This window comes from Balaenoptera musculus, chromosome 3 (assembly GCF_009873245.2).
Source record: "Balaenoptera musculus isolate JJ_BM4_2016_0621 chromosome 3, mBalMus1.pri.v3, whole genome shotgun sequence".
Taxonomy (NCBI): Eukaryota; Metazoa; Chordata; class Mammalia; order Artiodactyla; family Balaenopteridae; genus Balaenoptera; species Balaenoptera musculus.
In genome coordinates, this window is record NC_045787.1 from 74386101 (window position 1) to 74408490 (window position 22390).

At 36.6% G+C, this 22390-nt stretch overlaps 1 protein-coding gene across 3 annotated transcripts in view; it reads right to left on the reverse strand.

Annotated features, from left to right (window-relative positions):
- Window positions 1-22390, reverse strand: part of FAM172A (family with sequence similarity 172 member A) — a 421563-nt gene that overhangs the window by 133445 nt on the left and 265728 nt on the right. For 2 of the 3 annotated variants that reach the window (XM_036846745.1, XM_036846746.1), the window contains 2 exons: window positions 17305-17421; window positions 9651-9735 (listed from right to left, as the gene is read on the reverse strand). In XM_036846745.1, the coding sequence (XP_036702640.1) occupies window positions 9651-9735; window positions 17305-17421 (202 nt within the window). Of the gene's footprint in view, window positions 1-9650; window positions 9736-14071; window positions 14455-17304; window positions 17422-22390 lie in introns of those variants that run through there. The other variant, XM_036846747.1, reaches the window with a different exon arrangement.

Here is a 22390-nt window from a genome sequence, read left to right on the forward strand (position 1 = left end):
CCATGGGAGGGGAGATCAATACTTAATATCTGTTTAAAAAGAATGAAGATCTCTGTCTTAGGTATCACTGGTCCCGACTTACTTTTCTAACAACTAGGGACATAGCACTAAGAGCCATGAGACACTGCTATGGGGACTGTAAAAACAGTATCTCTCACAAATTAACTCATAACTTAAACAATTTTCAAGTACAAATATAAATTCATATTATTTGGTTATTTATCCAAAAGCATTCCAAAATAATTAAAAACTTTTTATCTTTAAAGGGAAAAGTTAGCTCAGTAAAAGGAGAGTTGCCACCTTTACTGCCAAATTCTTTGACGAATTTTTCACAAATTGGTTCGGAAAGCTGTAAAAAACATGGTGGTTATTTTTAATTTTTTTTTTAAAGTGAGATTTCTGGAGTGAGACTACTTATAGTCACTGTGATTACTGGAAAACTGGAAAAGTCAAAATCACAGGATAATATTGGACCTGATTAAGTATATATACATAATCAGGGCAAATATTGGTGATCTACATAAATATCATTCATATAGTTAGATTATTTTAAATGAGTATCTCATCAGTTATTTCCCCAAAGTGCCTGATTCCAGCTAATTACAATGAATAATTCACTGAAAACACAAGAATTTCTAGTGGTCAACTTTCAGAACACTCATCCTTAATATTAACTAATAATTACAAGGTAGCACAGAACAATGAATAGGGAAACTAACCTATGAATAAGAGCTACAGTAATGAACAAAAACTGCCTGAAAAATGCTATTTAGTTAATGAAAACACCACTTAGAGAATTAGAATGTATGCCCTTTGAATGGAAGAAAAAGGAGTGCTAGAATTCTTGAGCAGTACATGTAGTCAAAGGTGGTACAGTATCATATATGCTAATATGTCTTGAATTTTAAAGTCTGTTTACAAGGCAAAGTATAGATTTTCAATTACCTAATTAATTTGAGCTATGTCTAAAAACATACTAGACAACTCAACTTGTCTACACATTCTGAATGATACCACATTCTAGAAGCAATTACCGTTGATTTTTCGTTGGTATCTTTAGAAGGAAGTGATTATTCACTAATAAGGAAAAGATATAACTCCTTAGTGTCATTTCCTCAAGATGTGTTTTCAGCAATAAAGTGAAGTGAATATTTAGCAAATATTCAGTAATTTTAGTCAGTGTAAACAGTCAGTCTGGATTATTTAAGCAAAGAAAAATTAGGGTTCCATTAATGGCCCCCTTCTATATCCAGAATAAGACAGGATCATCTAAATACGGTAAGTTTTCAAGTTTAATTCTTATCTCCTAAGATATCTACCTTGGTTCTTTTTTTCCCCTTTTTCTTTTCTTCTTTTTTTTTTAACCATTTGTACTGTTAATTTTCTAAATTGTACACAGATTTACATCAAGTGTTCTAAGTAAGCTGAAATAAAAAAGAAAAAGCTATCTCAAGCCATGACAAGGGTGAGAAAAAATGAGATGGATACAAGTTTGGTGAGGGAATATATTGACAGGAATCAGACATCTAGACCGCATAGTTTTAATGAATCTAGGTTCAGGTATTTCCTTAATGGTAGGTGGAAAGAGCTTTCCATCCTGTGTGCCTGGTACAAAAGGGTCACAGGTATGTGAAAATACTGATCCTCTCACCCTTCAGGTCAGCCAGGAGGGGCTCTGTCCATTCAGCTCTGGACATAAGCAACCTTCTCTTATGTCAAGGTTGCTTATGTCCAGAGTGCCATACAAATGTTATATGTTTCTGTACGTGTTGCTTAAGGAAGAGTGGAATAACTTTAATAACTTTCTGGTAACTATGCTTTACGGTTACCATAAACCTTAGAGGACTGGTAAAGTGGATCCGATGAGAAGGTCAGGTTTTCAAGAACCCAGAACAAGAGACTGCTGGGAGGACATAAGGGCGAAGATTTCAGACCTAAGTAGATACCCTGAAGTCTAGGAAAAGGATCTCTAAAGTCAGATAGGCAAATATGTACTGTCTTTACCAGTGGGAAACGGTAGAAGATTAGGACTAGAAGGAATGTCCTAGAAGCGTCATCTTCTCAGAGAGGCCTTCCCTGGTCACTTTCCTAAAAATTCAAATCCTCCCCTCCACATACACACACTTCAGGTCCTTTCTTCTTGTTTTCTATTTCTCTTACCAATGACCACTATCTAACATACTACATATATACTCTCCTTACTTATCTTGTTTATTACTGTCTGTATCCCCTACTAGAATGTAAGCTCCACGTTGGGACCATTATCTGCTGTAATTCACTGCTATGTCCCTGGCACCTGCAGCAATGTCTGGTCCACACTGAATTCTTGTCGAATGAATGCATGCAGACTGCAAGCATATACCCAGACAGGCAGGGAGGGAGCACATTCGGAGGGGGCTGAAAGTATGTGGGCCTGAGCAGCAGTACTTAGCAACACCTAGGCCCAGTTAGAACCCCCCTGGCAAAGAGTGGACTGTCACTCATAGGCCGGCCGAAGCAAGCTGTGTCCAGACTTGTAAGAAGTCAGAAGATAATCAGTGCTCTAGAACCTTGTCTGCTTTCAAACATTTATATTTTGCTTTCCTTTCACCCAGAAGAATGTCTGCTCATACACAGTCAAAAATTATATTTGCTATTTTGGGGAAGCAACACACCATATAAGATCATTTCTAATTTCATCTTTACTGCTACCCTAGTTTCTTTCAGCTTTGTCTCCTGATTTCTATGTCCTACTGAACATTTTTCTTTTGACTATTAGTCTTCCTTTTGATTTCTCCATTATATTTTCTGTCTTTCTGTGATTATAGTTTTGTGACCCTTACCAACGTCACAGAGGACATAGGAAAACATGAATAACTAAGTTATGTGTTGTTTAAAAATAGAATTGGAGACAAGAAAATGGAAGGGAAAATATTTCTGCAAATGCTTTTTCCATTTCTACAGGATTAAAATAATCAATAATCGTTTTTAAATAAATGACAGTTTTAAATTCTAAAATGACTAATGAGAATATATAGTGCCACATTACATTTACACAGTGCCTTCCTCTTGATGAACTTAAAATATCCCTCCAGATACTAAAAAATTGTCCTTGTAACATTTCATAACATTTCTATAAGATAAGTGAGGCAGATATTTGCTGTTGCCATTTTATAACAAACATAAACAACCAAAATGTGGGCTATACAATAAACATATATCCTATTAACCTATTATATGTTTCTCTGAATAACATGTTTTCAATGGGCTGATTTTCACTAGTACGAAATACTATTAAAATAAAGAAGTGGGGGAACCAGTCACTTGGCACGTATTCAAGATCCCTCAAATATCCACCATTCACTATATGTTATAATAACTGAAAAGTCAGACTTCATTTTAAGTACAATATAAGGTACAATGCTGACAGTTCTTAAGTGTGGAGTTGTCAAGTATTACATTTGCTTTCAAAAGAAAAATAAAAACAATGTGACTGTACTGAAAATAATTATCAGTGTATTTTAAGTACAATTTTAAAATTTTATTATACCTGCTTTAAAAATATATATGCATAGGTAAACAACATTCATAAAATAGAGCTTTTATGAGCATTAGATCTATTCTTGGGGTAAAGGGAAATATATTTAGTAATAAAGGAAAAAATACAATATTAAATATGTATTTTTACAGGTAATCTCAGTGCTTTGACCATGAAACGTCTAGTCAAAAGATAAAAAGCAAATTATAACAAGAAAAAAAACTTCCTAATTTAGAAATCTGGAAAAAAAAAGGCTTCACTAAATCGAACGGATAGTCTGGACATCCATTACTAACCTGTGGTCAGTAAACATTGAAAACTTCAAATAATCTTAACAGTTTAAATTATAGTAACGGGATTATTAATCAGAGAATTTCAAGTCTTTCAAAGGTACTTAAGCAACATTTGCCATTTCTACTTGAATTTCCTGCCATCACCTCAACTATCATTATCTCAATTAAGTAGGTCATAAAACAATTTCATCATTTCTTGCCCATAATTGATTTCCCCCTCCAGCTCCCCTGTACTTCTGGTAATGACATTTTCATTATCCCAGTTACTTTTCATTGGAGCTTATCATTGTCTTCTCCCTCCCCTTAGCTTCCACATTCAATCTATTTATCATCAAGGAGTGTAGATTCTTCCCAAGCCATATTTGTTACAGCTCTCCTATCCTCTCTGTTCCTACTGCCACCACTCCAATTCACACCATCAACCACATATACTGGCTTTATTGTCACATCCTGCTGAGTCTACTGCCTCCGGCTTCTTGCTCCTGTTTTTTATTCATTTACTAAATTAATCTTCTTTAAAATTCCATTTTTATCATGTCATAATAATGTTGATTATGTCATAAAAAATGTTCAACATTTTTTTAGGACTCTTTGAGGGAAATCGCTGATTTTGATTGAAAACCTGTTCAATTTTTATAAGTAGGTATGGAAAATGCTGGGGGTACTGGCCCTAACTGTTCTCTCAATTGATGCAACCTAGTGTTGATGCCAGATTCAAAAGGAGCAAACTACCCACTGGCAGAGGGCCAGGAAACAGGTTTTTTTGGGAAAAAAAGTCATTATAAGCTATTGTTCACTGCTATGTCCCCAGCTTCCAGAACAGTACCTGGAACATAATAATTGCTCAATAAATATTTGAGGAATAAATGGATGCAGGTTTCCCCTACTATCTGAAAGTAGAGTAACTCCTGTGAAACCTTTCGTAAGCCAAAATGATGTAAAGTGAAGAAGCAACTACCTTAGGGCACTCTTGCTAGTGGATGCCCAAAATAAATCGAGATAAGGCACAGATGCTGACATGCACAGTTAAGCTATGGCAACTTGATGTTGAGATGCAGAGTGTAGTTCCCAGAGAAGGAGCTTAGTGGTGTCACTCTTGCAGCTCAGGGTACTTGCTCCCTCTATGACAGCTCCCAGAAAACAAACGCTGAATGCTATCTTTGCTTTCGCCTTTCTTCCTAAAAGCAAAAATCCTCTTTGGATTTCTTTCTGTTAATGAAAACAGGTACTAATGCAGGTCTTTCATAAAAGTGAAGTGGCATAAAGTAAGCTTTCATAAAGTGGGGGACAACTGTATATGCTGTGGAGCATATATGAAATCTTCTGATTTAAGCCAAATTTGTTGGAATAAACACCCACAGGAAATAGAAGGTTACAGAAAGTAGCAAGTTCTGTTCTACGAAAAATTTGGTCAGAGAAGAGCTGAATAGCATTAGCTTAAGTATAAGCTCAGAGAAGAGCTGACGACTTAGTATAAGATCAAACGAGTGTGATAAAGAAGAAACAATATCTTATCTTTGGTAACCTGTACCACAAAGTCTAATGAGGTAGTGGAAGAGAAAGGGTAGAAATAAATTGTCTTCAAAGAGCTTTTTAGTGCCTTTTTTTTGAAAGAGTTGCTCTTAAACCCTAAGGTATCAGAGAAAAGATGAACCTTACAAAGCTTTAGTCTCAAAAAAAGTTAAGGTTTCTTTCTGCTTAGGCTTGACCGACCACCAGAGTTGAAGTAAGCCTGTTGTATTAATTATCTACTGCTGTGGAACAAGTCGTCTCCAAAATTCACAGCTTAAAACAAAACACATTTATCAGTCCCAGCATCTGAGGGTCCTGGATCTGAGTGTGGCTTAGCTGGATGACTGGCTCAGGGCCTCTCACAAGGCCACAGTCAAGGTGTTGGCTGAGGTTGCAGTCATCTCAAGGCTCAACTGGGAGGGGATCCTTTTCCAAGGTCACTCTCGTGGCTGTTGGCAGGCTTCAGATCCTCACTGGCTCTCAGCCAGAGACACCGATTCCTTGCCACATAGGCCTCTGCATGAGCAGCTCACAACATGGCAGCTGGCTTCCATCAGAGGGAGCAAGCAAGAGGGCAAGAAAGAGCCTGAGATCTGCCAGCCTTCACTGGTATTGCCATGTTCCCCATTATCCTTAAGCAGTAGGCTTGACAGAATGGTGGCATGACTTTTTGAACACTCAGTTACGGTGCCTGGTTAGGTGACAACACCTTGTAGAGCTGAGAAAATGTCCTCCCAGATGCGTTATGTGCTCTAAGTCAGCCTTTAATACACTGGGATGTTTCTCCCAGATCTAGGAATGAGGAGTAGAAATGGGGCTGGCTTCTTTTCTCATTACCCTTAGTGATCTACTAGCAAAACTACTGCTTCCCATTCCCATTACTTTAGGCTCTGTTGGTCTAAAGGTTCCATAGGGAGGAATGCTTCCATGAGGTGTCACAACGATTCCACTGAACTGAAAGCTGAAACTGCCATCTTGCCACTTTGGAATCCTTATACCACTGGATTAACAAGCAACAGAGAGTGTTACTATATTGGCTAGGGTGACTGATCCTGATTACTAAGGAAAAATTGAGTTGCTACTACACAATGGGGGTAAATAGGAGTGTCTGTAGTGCAGGAAATTCTCTAGGTCATCTGTTAATGTTTTCTGTGATTCGTGTCAATAGAAAACTACAATAATGTAAGTCAGGCAGGATTGCTAATAGCCCAGACCCTTCAGGAATGAAGATACAGGTCATCCCACCAGGCGAGAGACCATGACCAGTTCAGGTGCTTGCTGAAAGCAAAGAGAATATGGAATGAAGGTAGTTATACATACCAGCTACAACTACATGACCAGTTGCAAAAATGAGGAATGTAATAGTTATGAGTATTTCCTCATTTTGATATGAATATATATACTAAATATTTTTGTTTTCTTCTCCCTTATTCCCTTAACATCTCATGTAAGATGTGTCAATAGTAATTAGCTTTATTTCTCAGTATTTAAATTATAGGATACCAAAGATGAGAAGAATGAACTATCAGCCAAGGACAAAAAATGGGCTCTGTATCCTCCTTTTTAATGTGCTTTTGATTGTACACGGGATAGTTGTATCATGTTAGATGGAAGCAAGACTTCATTAATGGCTTTATTTGGAGATTGTCTGGTTTAAGGAGATGTATATGAGTGCCGGAGATTGTCTGGTTTAAGGAGATGTATATGAGTGCCAAGTTGACAAAGGGTGAACTGTGGAGGCTCTGTAATGTGGCAATTTGGCTAGGTTGAACTACATTTCCCAGAATTCCTTTTCAAACTGTGTGTCTCTAGTTAGAATGGTACAAAAGGGAGACTTCTGAGGGAAATTTGGAGAGTTAAAGTGAAGCAACAGCAATTTCAAGCTCACACACGTTGTTTATCTGCTGGCTCACTTGGTGGCACAAGGCAGTGGTTACCAGGACAAAGGGCACTGGCTTCTACAGGACACCCACACCATCAAGGACAGAAGCCACAAGAACTGACATGGGGCTTCCCTGGTGGCGCAGTGGTTGAGAGTCCGCCTGCCAAGGCAGGGGACACGGGTTCGAGCCCTGGTCTGGGAAGATCCCACATGCCGCGGAGCAACTGGGCCCGTGAGCCACAATTGCTGAGCCTGCGCGTCTGGAGCCTGTGCTCCGCAACAAGAGAGGCTGCGATAGTGAGAGGCCCGCGCACCGCGATGAAGAGTGGCCCCCGCTTGCCGCAACTGGAGAAAGCCCTCGCACAGAAACGAAGACCCAACACACCCAAAAATAAATAAATAAATAAATAAAAAAAAAAAGAACTGACATGGGTTTAAGTCCATCTTCATGGGCTCCAGCTCATGCTTATGGGTTCCAGCTCATTCTTGCTCTCCACCCCTTTACATAACATCTTCCCTTAACAACTGTCTGCTCTGTAGACTCAGCTCCAGCATCGCTTGCCAAGTCGACATTCTTATAGAGACTGCTTAACCAGCTCTGATCAAATCCCAGGTCAAATCTCTGTAATAAACCCTTTACTATATATAGTCAATCCTCATTATTTGTGAATTCCATATTTCTGAATTCACCCACTTATTAAAATTTACTTGTAAACCCCCAAGTCAATACTCATGGTGTTTTGTGGTCATTTGTGGATATGCACATGTGCAGCATGGTGAAAACTTTGAGTTGCTCAACACACACATTCCTAACTAAGGTGAAACAAGGCCATGCTTTGCCTTCTTGTTCCAGTTCTTGTACTGTAAACAAGTGTCCTTTTTGCAGACTACTTAGTGCCATGTTTTTCACATTTTTGTGCTTTTGTTGGTGATTTTGTTCTCTGAAATGGCGTCCAAGTATAGTGCTGAAGTGTTAAGACAGTGATGTGTCTTATGGAGAAAATAAGTCCCATTAGGGCATGAGTTACAGTGCTGTTGACTGTGAGTTCAGTGTTAGTGAATGAACAATATATATTAAATAAGGCGTCTTTAAACTGAAACACTCATAAAACAAAGTTATATATTGATTGGTCGATGAAAATGTGACCAGAAGCTTGCAGGAACCTAACCCTGTATTTTCCCTAGGAGTAATGATTCAGTATTCACTAATTCAGTGTTCTCAGAGACTTTATAGAACATAATCACTGATAATAAAGACAATATATTGTAATTAATGTACACCACACACACACACACACACACACACACACTGTAGCACATATATCACCTAGTAGTCTGTTGCTCTGACTGAACCCTGATTGACAGACCTGAAAGGTTTAGTTATAATGATAGTGAAGCTCAGTTCAAGTTTAGGTATTAATGATGGTGAAATTTAATTATCATAATAGTTCTTTACCTAGTAGTTGAACTGTTCTCCAAATTATTTCCTTCAAATATGTAAACATGTATGCAACTTTGCTTAGCGATTAGCTATCTCTTATGGTTGTTATATGAGGTAGTTCATGTTCAAAACTTCTACTCATTCTCTGGCATCTATGACCAAAGCAAACCCATTTCTGTTCTGTAACATAACCAGACACCACTGCTCAGTTTGTGTTTACCATCAAAATTGTGAAAGCCAAAATCAGAAAGTAATGAAAAATGTCACTCTTTCCTCTTACCTAGAGATTAGAGACTAAAGTAACACACCTTTTAGGATGGAAATCAATGCCACTCTTAAACTGTCTGGAGCTCGCCTGCTTCCTCAGGCGCTCACCCCGCTACCTCTTTTCTTTCAGTGGACAGGCCAGTCTTGTCTTAGCCCCCTATGAATGTCTTCTGATCCATTCCAGCCCTTACTCCTTACACCGCTCTGTTTCTTTTGCCTAGAATATCACCCTGCATGTCTTCCTATAATCCAAGTCCAATCTAACACACAAGGTCCAGCCAAAATCTTTTATATGAAAAACTTCTCTAGACTCTAGGCCACAGCAATGTCTCTTCTCTGAACTCACAGTCTTGACTGCCTATTGGATCACTGAATCCAATTCCCAGTAGGATAGAAATACTCTGAGACAAATACTCTGAGATTCTGTACAGCAATCCAGTCCTTGTCCTAATTTTCAATTTATGTACAACTAATCTCCCTAAGCTTCAACAGCAACTGTCTATATTACTTTCACGTTGTTTCACCTATTCATCTTTACGGAGTTTGATGGTAAGCATCTTCAGCTACTTAATGCATTTCTGGTAGTGGGTCAGACCCATGCTGTATGTTACCAATAATTCATTCAAAGATTCAAGGCAGAACAACACGCTTAATTCACAAAATAGAACTCCACATTTCATTAGCATATTTTTTCACCTTAATAAAAAGCATTCTATACATCTCTCATCAAACACATACCTGCTGAGACTCGGGGACAGTCAGGCAGCATGGACTCCACTGATGTGTCTAATGGTTCTGAGCTAGAGACCCAATTACAACAGTTCTGCAATGTAATAGAGACAATGTTGAAACATAATTTAAGGCAAGACCAACTTGTTAGGCTGTAGAGATTAATTTATCCTATACAATCAACCACTATAAGTATACTCTATTTTCCATACTCTGTAAAAAATTCTCTTATGTAAACAGTCAGTAATTATTCATGACCAATATGACTGTGGAAAAAAGTTCATCTTCTACAATTCAGCAAGTTATCTGTCCTGATATTAAGAAGACATGTAACCTTCTGTGAACTATGAGGCAATATACTCATAAGAGAAGGCTAGGATTTTAATTAAAGGAAATTGAAAAGGGTATCTATTTTTAACTTTTAGATGGAAATAAATATTAATTTGAACATGTGAAGGAATAGTGATATTTTAAAACTATAGTCTTTATCTTTGTAATACTAGAGGAAATAAATTCTGCAATTACTCCTCAAAATCTGGCCCATATAAATATACTACCTTTTAATTTTTACTTCAACTTGGTTCAATGGAGGCTGTATCAAACCGTTCAAAAGAAACACAACCTGGTGAATTGTAGCTGTGTGTCTGAGGACACAAATGCTTCAATATTAAGGATAAACCTCTAAGATAATGATGATTTACAACTCAGACAGATGAAATAAAAATAATCTATATTCCTTCCATACATTTTAAGTGTGTATTTGAAGTCTGGCTTTAAAAATGTGATTAACCTCATATGGCTTTAAAAAAATTTCCAACATACGCAGACACACACACACGCAGACACACACACACACAATGAATTTCCAGACAGATTTTATTTTAAAAGAAATCATCCTATCAATCATGTTGGAAAAATCGCTGATTGCTATTCTGGTAAACAAGCATGTATTGTGTATTTTTAGATGCTTGCTGTCCTGGTTGTGCACCATGGAATCCGTCCTCACTGTGGAAAGATCCTTGACTGGTAGATCAAGTGTCTTATTGTATTTCCTTAATTCATTCTGTCTGGAAGAAGATGTCAGCTGTGTTGCAGTGAGGAGAGAATTTCAAAGGCCCCAGTCCCCACCAATAAAGGCCGAGGAATGGCTTTTGAATAGATTTGTCAAGGCAACCCTACTGTTCTGGGACCAGGGAGAGCAGGAAAAACATAAAGGAAGGGTTGCTGTATGAGATTAGAAAGTGAAGTTCACAAAGCATGGCAGATTTTTGTAAGAAACAGTAGATCAATGAAACTATTGAACTGTGTGGAAAAAAAAAACATGAAAACAAACACAACATCTAGTAATGTTCTTAACTGCTTTCTCTCTTTTTACATTTAAAATGGATAAAATATTACTATCTTCATGTATTATAAAAGCTTGATGGTTTAAAGTGGATATGTATTCTATAATTTTCACTCCTAATCTTAATTAGCAGCTGAATGTAAAATTATACAATGTAAGGGAGAAGAAATTATAAAAGAAATAGGGTTTTGGAAGATATTTCGTACATTTGAAATAAATAAAATTAATATTACTATTGATAGAATACCACCTCAGAGAGTTCTAGATAATGCAGAAGATTAGCACACAATTAGCCAGCTTTTATATACAGTGTGACACTTGCTTGTAAGAAATGAGTATTCTCCAAAGCAGTGTCAAGATATGTAAATGGATGATTTGTTTTATCATTCATCACAACCCCTAATAAATTCAAAAATCATGACTTCTATAGGTACTAAAAATAGGCTTCCAATGATACAGGGAGATAGCTTCAATGAAGAATGACTTTCTCTTTCTCTCTCTTTTTCTTAAACAATTTAGTCTTTTCAATGACAGCAATTAGCTCTACCGACAGACAGGCAGCGATTAGGTATATATTTTAATTATTATTCATCCTAGTAGTACCTCCAAATCTGATGAAAGTTGGCTATTACCCAGGTGATATGTCAGTCTTAATACTGTTCACTTATACTTCACATGTGTAAAACTATGTCTTATAGGATATTTCCAGTATTAGTAACAGTGATGGTACATTATAGTATTAAGGCGATTAGTCATTTTCTAACTCGTCATTGACTTTAAAAGCCGAACAAAATGGATTTTATCCAGGTCACCTTTAACTCAAACATTTAAAACAAAATACAGGTTTACATTTTATGATCCTGAAATTTCAGTTTTTATCTAGGCACATGTTTAGGCTTTGATCTCTCATAAAAATAGGATAGAAAACAAACATCCTATAATTAAAGTAAATATGTCCAAAAGTTCTCTGCAATGACAAAGTACTGGTATAGAATTGTAAAGGTTTGATACCATAAGTTGACATATACGTGTGGTGTGTGCATGTTTGTGTGACATTTCTATCCTACTGGGAAAAATAGAGAGAGAAAAGGACAAAACAAGCTAAAAATATGTTTGCCATATGATAGAGTATAATGAAACAAAATAATGTAAACAAACTGGGAAATATATGTAAAGAAGGAAATATGAGAAAGACATACAGCCATTACATATGAATTCAATCTATCTGAAATTCCATCTTATCAAATGCAGCCCCCTATTCGGAGATGTGTTTTTATAGTTTAGAAACCAAATCTCTTTTCACTGTTTTTCTAATGCTTATTTTATCCCTCTTCTCAATGCCCCAATTTGTACCCTATCCCAGTTCTTCAGTTGAGATGAACACTAGCTAAGTGTCTTGGATGATGACAGAAGCAGCTCACTAGGAAGGCCCTATCTAAACCCAGATCATGCTGGAGTGTGTTCCCAGGCCTCAGAGATCTTACTCTCAGTTGCCCTGAGCAGACAACAAGGCATCTGCACCAGAGGTACCAACAGAGCCATGCTTGAGCCTCAGATGCAGCCCTGTCTCATCCCGACCAACAAGCAGAGAGAAAGAAGCCCCTGGCCAGAGCCGGCGGATTGGGATGGATCCTGTCACTACAGTTTCTCTGGGTCTGAGGGAATAAGAGAAAAAAAGGCAATATAGTGAGTGTCTTAAAGTTAAGTGTTTTCAACTTAAAGGTCTTTTACTCTGAAATTATGACTTTACAGGTTTTTGTGGTTGTAAATTGCCTTTTTCGTGAAATCCAAAAGTTTGGGAGCTATTAGTATAAACTAGAAGTGCCTATAGGCCAAAAGAGTGCTGAGTGACTATTTAAACCAAGGTTGACAATATTTCAGTGTAGATATGAAATGAATTAAAAAATTTTATAAAAAGTTTACACTTAATATATTATGTTTAAAGAGAAAAGTAGGTACTAGGTATTCCTGTACAAGATATTTGGAAGTATTTGGAGATGCATGTTGCCCTGGTTGAGCGTAGATTTTTATTCATTTTTATGAGTTATAAATCATCAGTGTCTAGAGGTTGATGCTTAATATGGAAGGCATTGTGTCCTCAGACAAGAACAACTACTATCAGGTTGTGTTTCCAGGACTGACACTCAAAACTGAATGGTGATGGTTAAGGGTTCATGACTATTATGTAGAACTAGACATCTGGCTTGGCTGGAGACTTTCAGAGGCCAGGGGTACGTCAGGAAATGACATTCACCCACTCAGCCTTTTTTTTTTTTTTTTTTAATAAAAACTATATATTTAAGTTGTACAACATGATGATTTAATATACATATACATAGTGAAATAACTACAGTCAAGCCAACTGACATGTTCTCCTTTACATAGCTAGCATTTTTCAGTGTGTGTGGTGAAAGAACCTGAAATCCATTCTCTTAGCAAATTTCCAGTATTCAAAACAGTATCATTAAATATAGTCATCATGCTGTACATTAGGTCTCTAGACTTGTGCATTCTATACCACTGCAATCTTTGACCAACATCTCCCTGTTTCCCCACCTTCCTGACACTGGTAACCACAATCCTACTCTCTGCTTCTGTGTACTCGACTTTCTAAGATTCCACATATAAGTGAGATCGTGTAGTATTTTTCCTTCTGTGTCTAGCTTATTTCACTTAGCATAATGTCCTCCTTATGCTAAGTGGGTTCATCCTCGTGCACTCAGCCTTACAGGCCTGGAGCCTGAGGTAAGAATTTCCTTTCAGGAGCTGCCTTTGGTTACTTTCTACCTCTTCTCACAAGGCTGGCCTAGTAGGTATGCTTGGTCTTTTGGTTGGGAGGAGATTTCGCTTGGAATCATTGCCATAAGTAGCCCTCTTTGACCTTCTTTCTTTAAACGAAATTGTTATTTTAAAGTTATACAATTAATACAAGAATACAGTACCTAACCTTCTTTCACTGTGCTAATTAGAAGAATTTTAAAAAATCAGCTTTCTATAGTAAATGAATACTTAACATCAGCAACTTTACCATATTAATGTAAACATGTTTGTAAAACAACAAACAGCTTTACTAATTTGTACTGCAACAGGCATGACTAGGCAATTTGTACCATTATCTTACTTCCACATTTTAAAGCAGTGTTTGGTGAAATAATGGAGCCAATCATCAAGAGGCCAAAAGCACTGAGGCTTCATCTACAAGCAGACTGGTGTTTTTATGGATAACGTTCCGGTTCAGCTGAGGTGTTTTTCTTGGCGGGGATATCTGCAAACTCTCTCAGTTTTTGAGCTGACTTTAAATGGAGCTGGAGTCAGAGGTGGTAGGGCAGTGGGCGGCGGAGGGCACAAAGGTTGCCCTGCCACAGCTTCTCCCAACACCTGTGCTCGAGACAACTGCCCTTTCTAATCGCTGAATCCAGGCTTGCTTGCTCTTCAGTATTTCACGGAGTCTTGCAGAGTGCACAGGGACTGAAAAGGAGAAAGAAGAGGGGACGGAGTTTCATCCTGAGTGCTGGGAAATCCTGGACTCCAACCTTGCTAAACCACACTGAATCCTCCACTAGGGGATCACACATTTAGGTGAGTTCCTGTAAGGATATCCGAAAGAGACTTCTATAGTCCCTCTTCTTGCTCTTGTTTCAGTGGAGAGCTCTGAGCAGGGATGATTTCAAAGCCCCATCAACAACGATCTAATCATTTTTATCTCTGGGATCTTATAGTGTTTTCTACAATAATACACTTGATTTCTTTATGTAGTACCATTTGGTTTTCAAGTATAGTCAAGTATAATACACAAAATTTCTCTTGGAAGAATTTAGGTCCTTGGAAATGAAAATTAAGGATGTAGCTAAATTGTGAAAGGAGAAAGGAGAAAAGCTATGTGGTCAGAAAACACCTGGGTGTTAGAATAGATTAAAAAAACCCCACCTTTATATGCTTATTATGAGGAGTGGAGTAAAAATATTTTGGACTTCTGCATGATGAAAATACTTTCATAATTGTGAACTAGACATAATAATTCCGATTTCATCTATTTCATGAATTATTGTGAGAATCAAAGGTGATAACCAAGAGGAAAGGCAGAGTGGCTTTCTTAAGACAGTAAGCCTTGGCAGAGTACCTGGTAGACCCAGGTAGTTCACGCTAGCTCCTTAACTACTGTTTTACCTAGTGAGTGACTAAGCCAGAATCATTATCAGTACTCAGTTCTCCTAACTCCTTGTTCTGAATTACTTCTCTTTTGTAAGATATTTTGAATACGCAAATCATTCATGAAACAAAAGAACAGTGTTCATCTATCTTATATTATTTGGGGGTGAAAAGGTAACAGTAATAATAGCTGTGCTTTACTGAACTTCTTTAAAGTGCCAACAACTGTGCTGTTTCCTTACATGTATTTTTTCCCAACCATGTTTACAAGATAGGTATTATATTTTATAGATGAGAAAATTGAATCTCAAAGATATTAAAAAACTTGCCCAGGACTACACAGCTAGGTAAGTGATTGACCTGGGGTTTGAATTTTGGTGCGTCATAACACAAAACTCTTCACACTTCTTTATGCCTAAGGCATAATCGAGGGAATTGAAGGAACTAGGTCATTTATCAAATTTTATAAAATTTTCAAAAATCTTATAAAAGTTATGTCTGCAAAAAGATTATTGACAGCTTTGACTAAATTAAGATAAGTTCAATTACTGCCTATTTCAGTCAGATGGAAAAATGCACAGATTAATATATGCTGATTTTTAGGGGATGCCTAATCCAGTCTTAGAAATACTTAAAAAGTAAATCTAAATAAATTCTGTTATATTTGTCACCTGGAATGAGACATGAAGAACTCACAATGAAAAAAAATGATAAACAGGGATGCTTCTTGTTTGGGATAAGCCCTAAATTCTATATTGGCTGTGTGTGTGGGAAAAAGGTACCAACAGATCATTTATAAACCTTACTAGTTATATAATACTGGGAGCTGTTTATGTATCCATTTGGACCGATAAACTGCATAAGAAAGTATAGTCATAAAACACACAAAATTTCTCTTGGAAGAATTTAGGTCCTTAGAAATGAAAATTAAGGATGTAGCTAAATTGTGAAAGGAGAAAGGAGAAAAGCAATGTGGTCAGAAAACACCTGGGTGTTAGAATAGATTTTAAGAACCCCACCTTTATATGTTTATTATGAGGAGTGGAGTAAAAATATTTTGGACTTCTGCATGATGAAAATACTTTTTCTAATGGAGAATAACAACAGTGAAAACAGATTGGTGATACGATAACACTATGGGATTATATAGTCTAGTCCTTCTGTTTATTCAGAACTCTTTTCAAACATTAGCTCTCTGGTCCTTATGGTGTACCATGAGTACTGGCAGAAGTTACTGTACCTATAATGAGAGGTCAGCTGAATAAATACCTGGGTATTCTATTAAAAAAAAAGAAAAACTGGAAGAAAATCAGGAAGGTCAACCAGCTCATTCATATATATAAATATAAGTACTGATTTGATTAAACAATTGCTAAAGCGTGGCGTGGCTAATGTCAATTGCTTATAATATCAGGAAGATAAATACAAATAAAAAAGAAATTTCAGCTATATATCTGTAATAGGAATCAAGGAAATAATGAGCTGAAAGTTTTTTGAAAAATGGGAGCATGTTCAATGAGTCCTTGTAAATTCTCAGGTTCACAAGCCCTTAGGAAGTGTGAAAAAGCTTTCTTAGCCTGAGGCTGGACCACGACCAGCCCCTGGGTTTCTCCTAGCTCAAGGGTCTGCAAAACACTATTTCAGCTTTTCACTTCTTCTCCCCCTACTGGCAGCAGTGAGCCATCCATTTAAGAGGGGCACATATTGACCACTTCTGAAGAAAAGAATGAGACAGTGTATATTGGGCTTGTTTCTTGTAATTAAGCAGTACCAATGCTAAATACCAAAATTAAAAATCAGGGAATAATAACCTCCTAACAGATCATGACCTTATTCAGCCAAAGTTCCTACTATATACTGTATGCATACATATATTCTATAGAAAGCCAAAGGAAAAAAAAAAAAAGAAAGAAAAAGAAAAAGGGGATATTCTATAGAAAGCCAAGAAAAGAAAAAAGAAAAAGAAAAAGGGGAGGAGGGCTTTCAAAAAAGTAGTCTTTCTTCAGAAGGGTTTCCTATTATTATTTCAACCATGTCTAGTTTTCTCTATTCCCTCTTTCTGCCTCCAGAAAGGGAGTTTGGCGGTGGGAGGTGATATAAGTTAGTGGGGCTGCTCAAGATATAAAGGCTCGCACTCATTCATCTCAGCACTGAAAAAAATCATCTCACCTCTCTCATCCATTCTCGAATCGTTTTGCCAGCTTCTTGATGCCACACATTGTGAACAGAGTCTGTCAACGCCACAGCAGTCACCTTACTTTTCACATCTGCTTCTCGTTGAATCATCTGTTTTTAAAAAGGAAAATAAAATATTGGCCACAATTTTTTTCCCTACTGGGTGCAATCTGCTTAGTCATAGATAACAGTAATATTATATTAAAAATGAGCATCTCTTGTTCAAATTTACTCTTTTCTACACTGAACACATGCCTTATTCTTGCCCAGAGGTGTGAAAAGACCTAACATTTTCTTTTCGAAAGACAATACCCCTTAAGTCTTAGAACTACGCAGCTCTATTATTTTCCACGTGGTTTGACAATTCAAGGATTAAAGGCATCACAGGGGAAAAAACGGGGAATCCCTGAGTGCTTCTTTTATAAGTTTCTTCCACCACGTCCTATTTCAGTGCTTCAGGGAGTTGTACCAGGGGTTCACTGTTAGCTACTTAGGACTAACTTCTGCTAATTTTTAGTAGATGGCACGTCAGTAAAGAAAGATATCTTTGACTTTTCCAATTTAACTAGCCTGCTCTTCACCATGGCCTTGTAATTCCTTGGTGTTTTAAATGACCACAAAGATCTTTCTCTTCAAAGATTATCAATGTCATTTTGCTTTCTTTTATGCTGAAAAATGATTACATTTTAACTTCTTTCTATAGAATGTTATTTCTATAAAATTAAATCGTTCTAAAACTTAAAAAAGAGCCACTTGGCTTGAAGAAACGGAAGAATTCATCAGTGGTCTGCAAAATAAAGAAACTGAGAGATAATAGTTCTAGATTAAAAGAATCATAAACATTCTAACTCTACTAACACTAGTAACTGATTTGACACAACAAATATAAGAAAGCTTAATAAAAAAATTAGTCACAATACAGTATCTAGTAGCCTTGAATTTTATAGCCATGCCTTCACTCTTTCTTTGCATCAAATGTCTTTTCTCCCTCTAAAAAACAGCAATTTCTCTATCATTTACTATTAATTTATTGTCTATCAAAAATACATTACTGCATTAAAAAAAGGGAGATTTCTAAATGGTGATGAAAGCTCACACAGAAAACAATGCAAGCCACACTTCTAATACGAAATGATGCCTGTTGGCATTCTGAACTAAAAATGTCTCTCTCCTAAATTTCTTTAAACCCTGCATATGCACATCCCCTTTCACTAAACAGTACCTAATGGGAATCTAATTCACTGTTAATGCTGCCTCAGCAGCATTCCTGCACCCTAAATCTTTGTGCCTTGTGGTTTCTGCTTATGTAATGTGCAAATCTTAAAATCAATGTTGGTTATGAACATCATAATATTACTGCAAAAATTCACCTGGCAGTACCAATAATATTTTTAAAAGCATAAAATAATACTCTAATTCGATACTTCACATTCATTATTAAGCATTTACTACCTGCTTCTTGATTTTATTTTAAAAATAGATTCTTATTGGATTACAATGGCATTAGAATATAGAAATTTAAACTGACATTGGATAATAAACCCCCAAATTCCACAACAGTGAATCCACCTGGCTCATGAAGAGCTTATATGTCCTTATTCTCATTTTCTAAACAGGAACACTTAGAGATCTAGAAAGATTGTTGTTGAAGTTACTAAATAAGAACACCACACTCTTCTGGTAGTCTAAGAATATGTCTGCATTTAAAAATATTTGTGCTGAATTTTGTTCTGGTTGTTGTTGACACATGCTGACTTAAATTTAAGGTGATAGTGTCTGAAGGCACTAGATATTGAGGACCATTTGTGAAATGATATAAAATTAAGAGTTGAAAAGGCTGAGGATTTAGTGCAAAAGCAGAAAATCTGGGGATTAAAATTCTACAAACCTGGAAAAATATACAGTTGACAGACTGATTACCAGAGTGAAAAAACTTTGGTCTGTTTGTTCATCTGGCTGACATTTCACACAATGGATGGTGAAGATCTGTAACTTTTCTTCACATCACTTCAAACCACATTAATAGTCCAGCATGACACTCCCTTACATTGCTACAGTTCTTTACAGTTTAAAAAGCACTTTCATATTATATTACTAGAGGAGGGGAATGGTCAAATTCCAGAGGATCTCAATCAAGAGCTGTTTAACAAATGAACCCAGTAACAAAAAATTTCAAATATTTGACTGTTTAGGATTAGTAGAATTTTAAATTGGTGAGAATCTTAACATTTTAGTTTTTCAGACTGTTTTCCTCTGTTTGGCCTTGCTGCAACTAGTAGTACTGGAACTTCTTGCAACTGCCATTTCCGTCCAAAGCCTCTGCTTCTTGCATTTGTTGGTGTGGTTCCTAGCTCCCATTCTCTCCCTTACTGCTTCCACTGGGAATGAGCACTGACGAAAAATGCTGGAGAATGGCAGTGGGGGGTAGACTGAACACAGGAATCAAGACTGTTTAAGAGACAGACCTTAGATGGAACACAGTTAAAGCAAGGAATGGGTGGAGGCACAGCTGGGCAGGAAAACAACTTCTTTAAAAGTCCACAGTAGAAGACCGTGATAGTCTGGAAAACCCAGAAATCTGGAAGGAAAGAAGCCATATGACCGAAGTCCTACTATATGTCAATCTAAGGTGGAGATGTGGTTTTTATTAGGATCCATGGATATGAACACCTTTGAAATTTTTGCAAAATTCTGTCTGTATGTGATATGAATATTTCTCTGGGAGAGGATCCTTAGCTTTCATTAGATTCTTAGAGGGATCTTAATTTCTAAAAATGGTAAGAGCTTGTGATCGCAATACCAATCTTTCAAAAAAGAAAGATGGCATTATTTTTTTGTTATAATGTCTTCAGTATGGCAGTATGGTATTGAGTTGAATAAAAGTGAAAAAAAAAATTTTGATAACCCAGACATCAACGTCCTAAAGTTTCATGGCTTAATTAATGTATGGTAAAATTATAATTAAAATATTGTTTGTTTCTCTTTGTGTGTATAATATTTGTTTCTATCTGAGCAGCACTTCATACATTTCAAAATGAATACATAGTCAATCTCACTTCACTCTGAAATAATATTGAAATGTATATAAAACTTGTATCATTTCCCCCATTTCAGAGGAGGAAACTGAAGCTGGGAAACTGGTTAAAGGCCACACAGATATGACTCTATATCTGTGGCCATGTAAAGTGACACAGCTCTGACTTGACCATGACTTTATGTCTTGTGTTCTTTCATTTGTATCACATGGGGTCTATTTCTCAGTAATATACTATTACACTCTTATATGAATAAACTCATTTGATTAATTCTGTTTTTATACATACAATATTTCATTGACTTGGACATTTAAAAGAATGGCTAAAAAAAAATCCAAATCCAAATCAGTAAAGAATGCTGAAATTCTGAAAATCATGCTAAGAGAAATCAGCCATGAGCAAAATCACACTATCAACAGCATTAAAAATTATTACTACAGTTCTACAATAAATGATGTATAGGATAACAGGGAAAATTAAATATTTCTATAAATCATATTGATGATTTGAGAATACAAATATTTGATGCTGTCACCTGATATTTTTGTTTCCCCTTCCTAATTCTGTTCACCTATTCCATTTTTGTTATAATGTCTTTTCACCTTAGCTTATACACAATTAATCTGCTCTTTCCTTCATTGTACTGCATGCTCCCAGTCTGACAAAATTAAATATCAAGTACTTTGAACAGTAAAAACATATACCATCTGTATGCAGCCTCATCTTATTATTAAAATTTTTGATGGGGTTGAAATTGAGAGAAAAAAAATACCTATTATTTTTTTTCTTCCAGAGTAAGAGTAAGATTTTAAACATTAAGTAACTATAACAAGATAAGACAGCTTATCTGAGTGTAAGAGTATTTGGCAAGATGGAGACCAGAGGACCAGAAGGGCGGAAGAGCCAGAGTCAGTGGCAGCTACCTTTTCTCCCCTCCATGGATATGGTCCTTCCACAGGGCTGCTACCATCTCTCCCCAGAAATCAGGTAGGCCTTTTCTGTCCACCTAACCTACCTCACCATGCTTTCTCCAGTGCCCTCAAATGATGTACCTGCTTACTATCTTCATAAGTACCTGGCCCAATTCAAATACTTCATGTCACCCTAAAAGTTCCTTAATTCCCTTTTTGTACCTACAAACTGTTTAACTTTTCTGTGGGTTTCATTTCTTCTAGAACTCTACCGTGAGCTACTTTTAGCAAAGGAAAACATAAAGACTCTTTTACTTCCACTAAATCAAATGAAAAAGTTGCTGTCCATTTGTCTTAGCTTAGAAGATAAGCTTTTGAAGGCAGGGAAATGTTGATGTTACAGGGATGCTCTACCATGAAATCTGTGGGGGTAGTTTCATGTCTCTACTCCAGGGCCTTGGATTTTGGAAATTATAAATCCAACCTAATACTAGATTCAATACTCCCAACCTGAAAAAGAAGTGAACCCTGAACTGGGTTGTCTTCACCCTAACCTAAAAGAAGAAACAGATAATTTTACTTTCCCATATTTGTGACCCAGCAGCCATGGCACTCAGAATAAATATGTCTTATATTTTAAAGTCCGAGGGGACCTCCCGAAAGAGCCAGTGTGGCTTAGGGGTAGGGATGTATATATGTGCATGTAGACCCATATTTATATTTGCATATATATTTTAAACATGTTTTTGAGGGAAATATTTTAAAAGTCTTTCATCAGCAAAAGCCATTACTTTCTTTTTAAATTCTGACATGTGTTACACATATGTACTGTGAGGGTTACAGCATGTGAATCACTTGCACAGGAAAGAATATTCTCAAAGAAAATCAAATAACCCATGTTTCCTTCAGATTAAGATCTGACACTACTGTACGTTTATAAATTTGAAGATCATTACTACTGTATGAGCATGAATGAATCCTCAGTCTGGTTAATAGCACGGTTGAGATTTGAGATGTCTTTAAAAAAATACGCATGTATATAAATAGATTAGCTCCCTCTAGAGCTTCTCAAGTTAAGATTTCAGATTAAGTTGTTCCAAAGTTTGGAAAGTATGAAAAGCTGATACCTTTTCG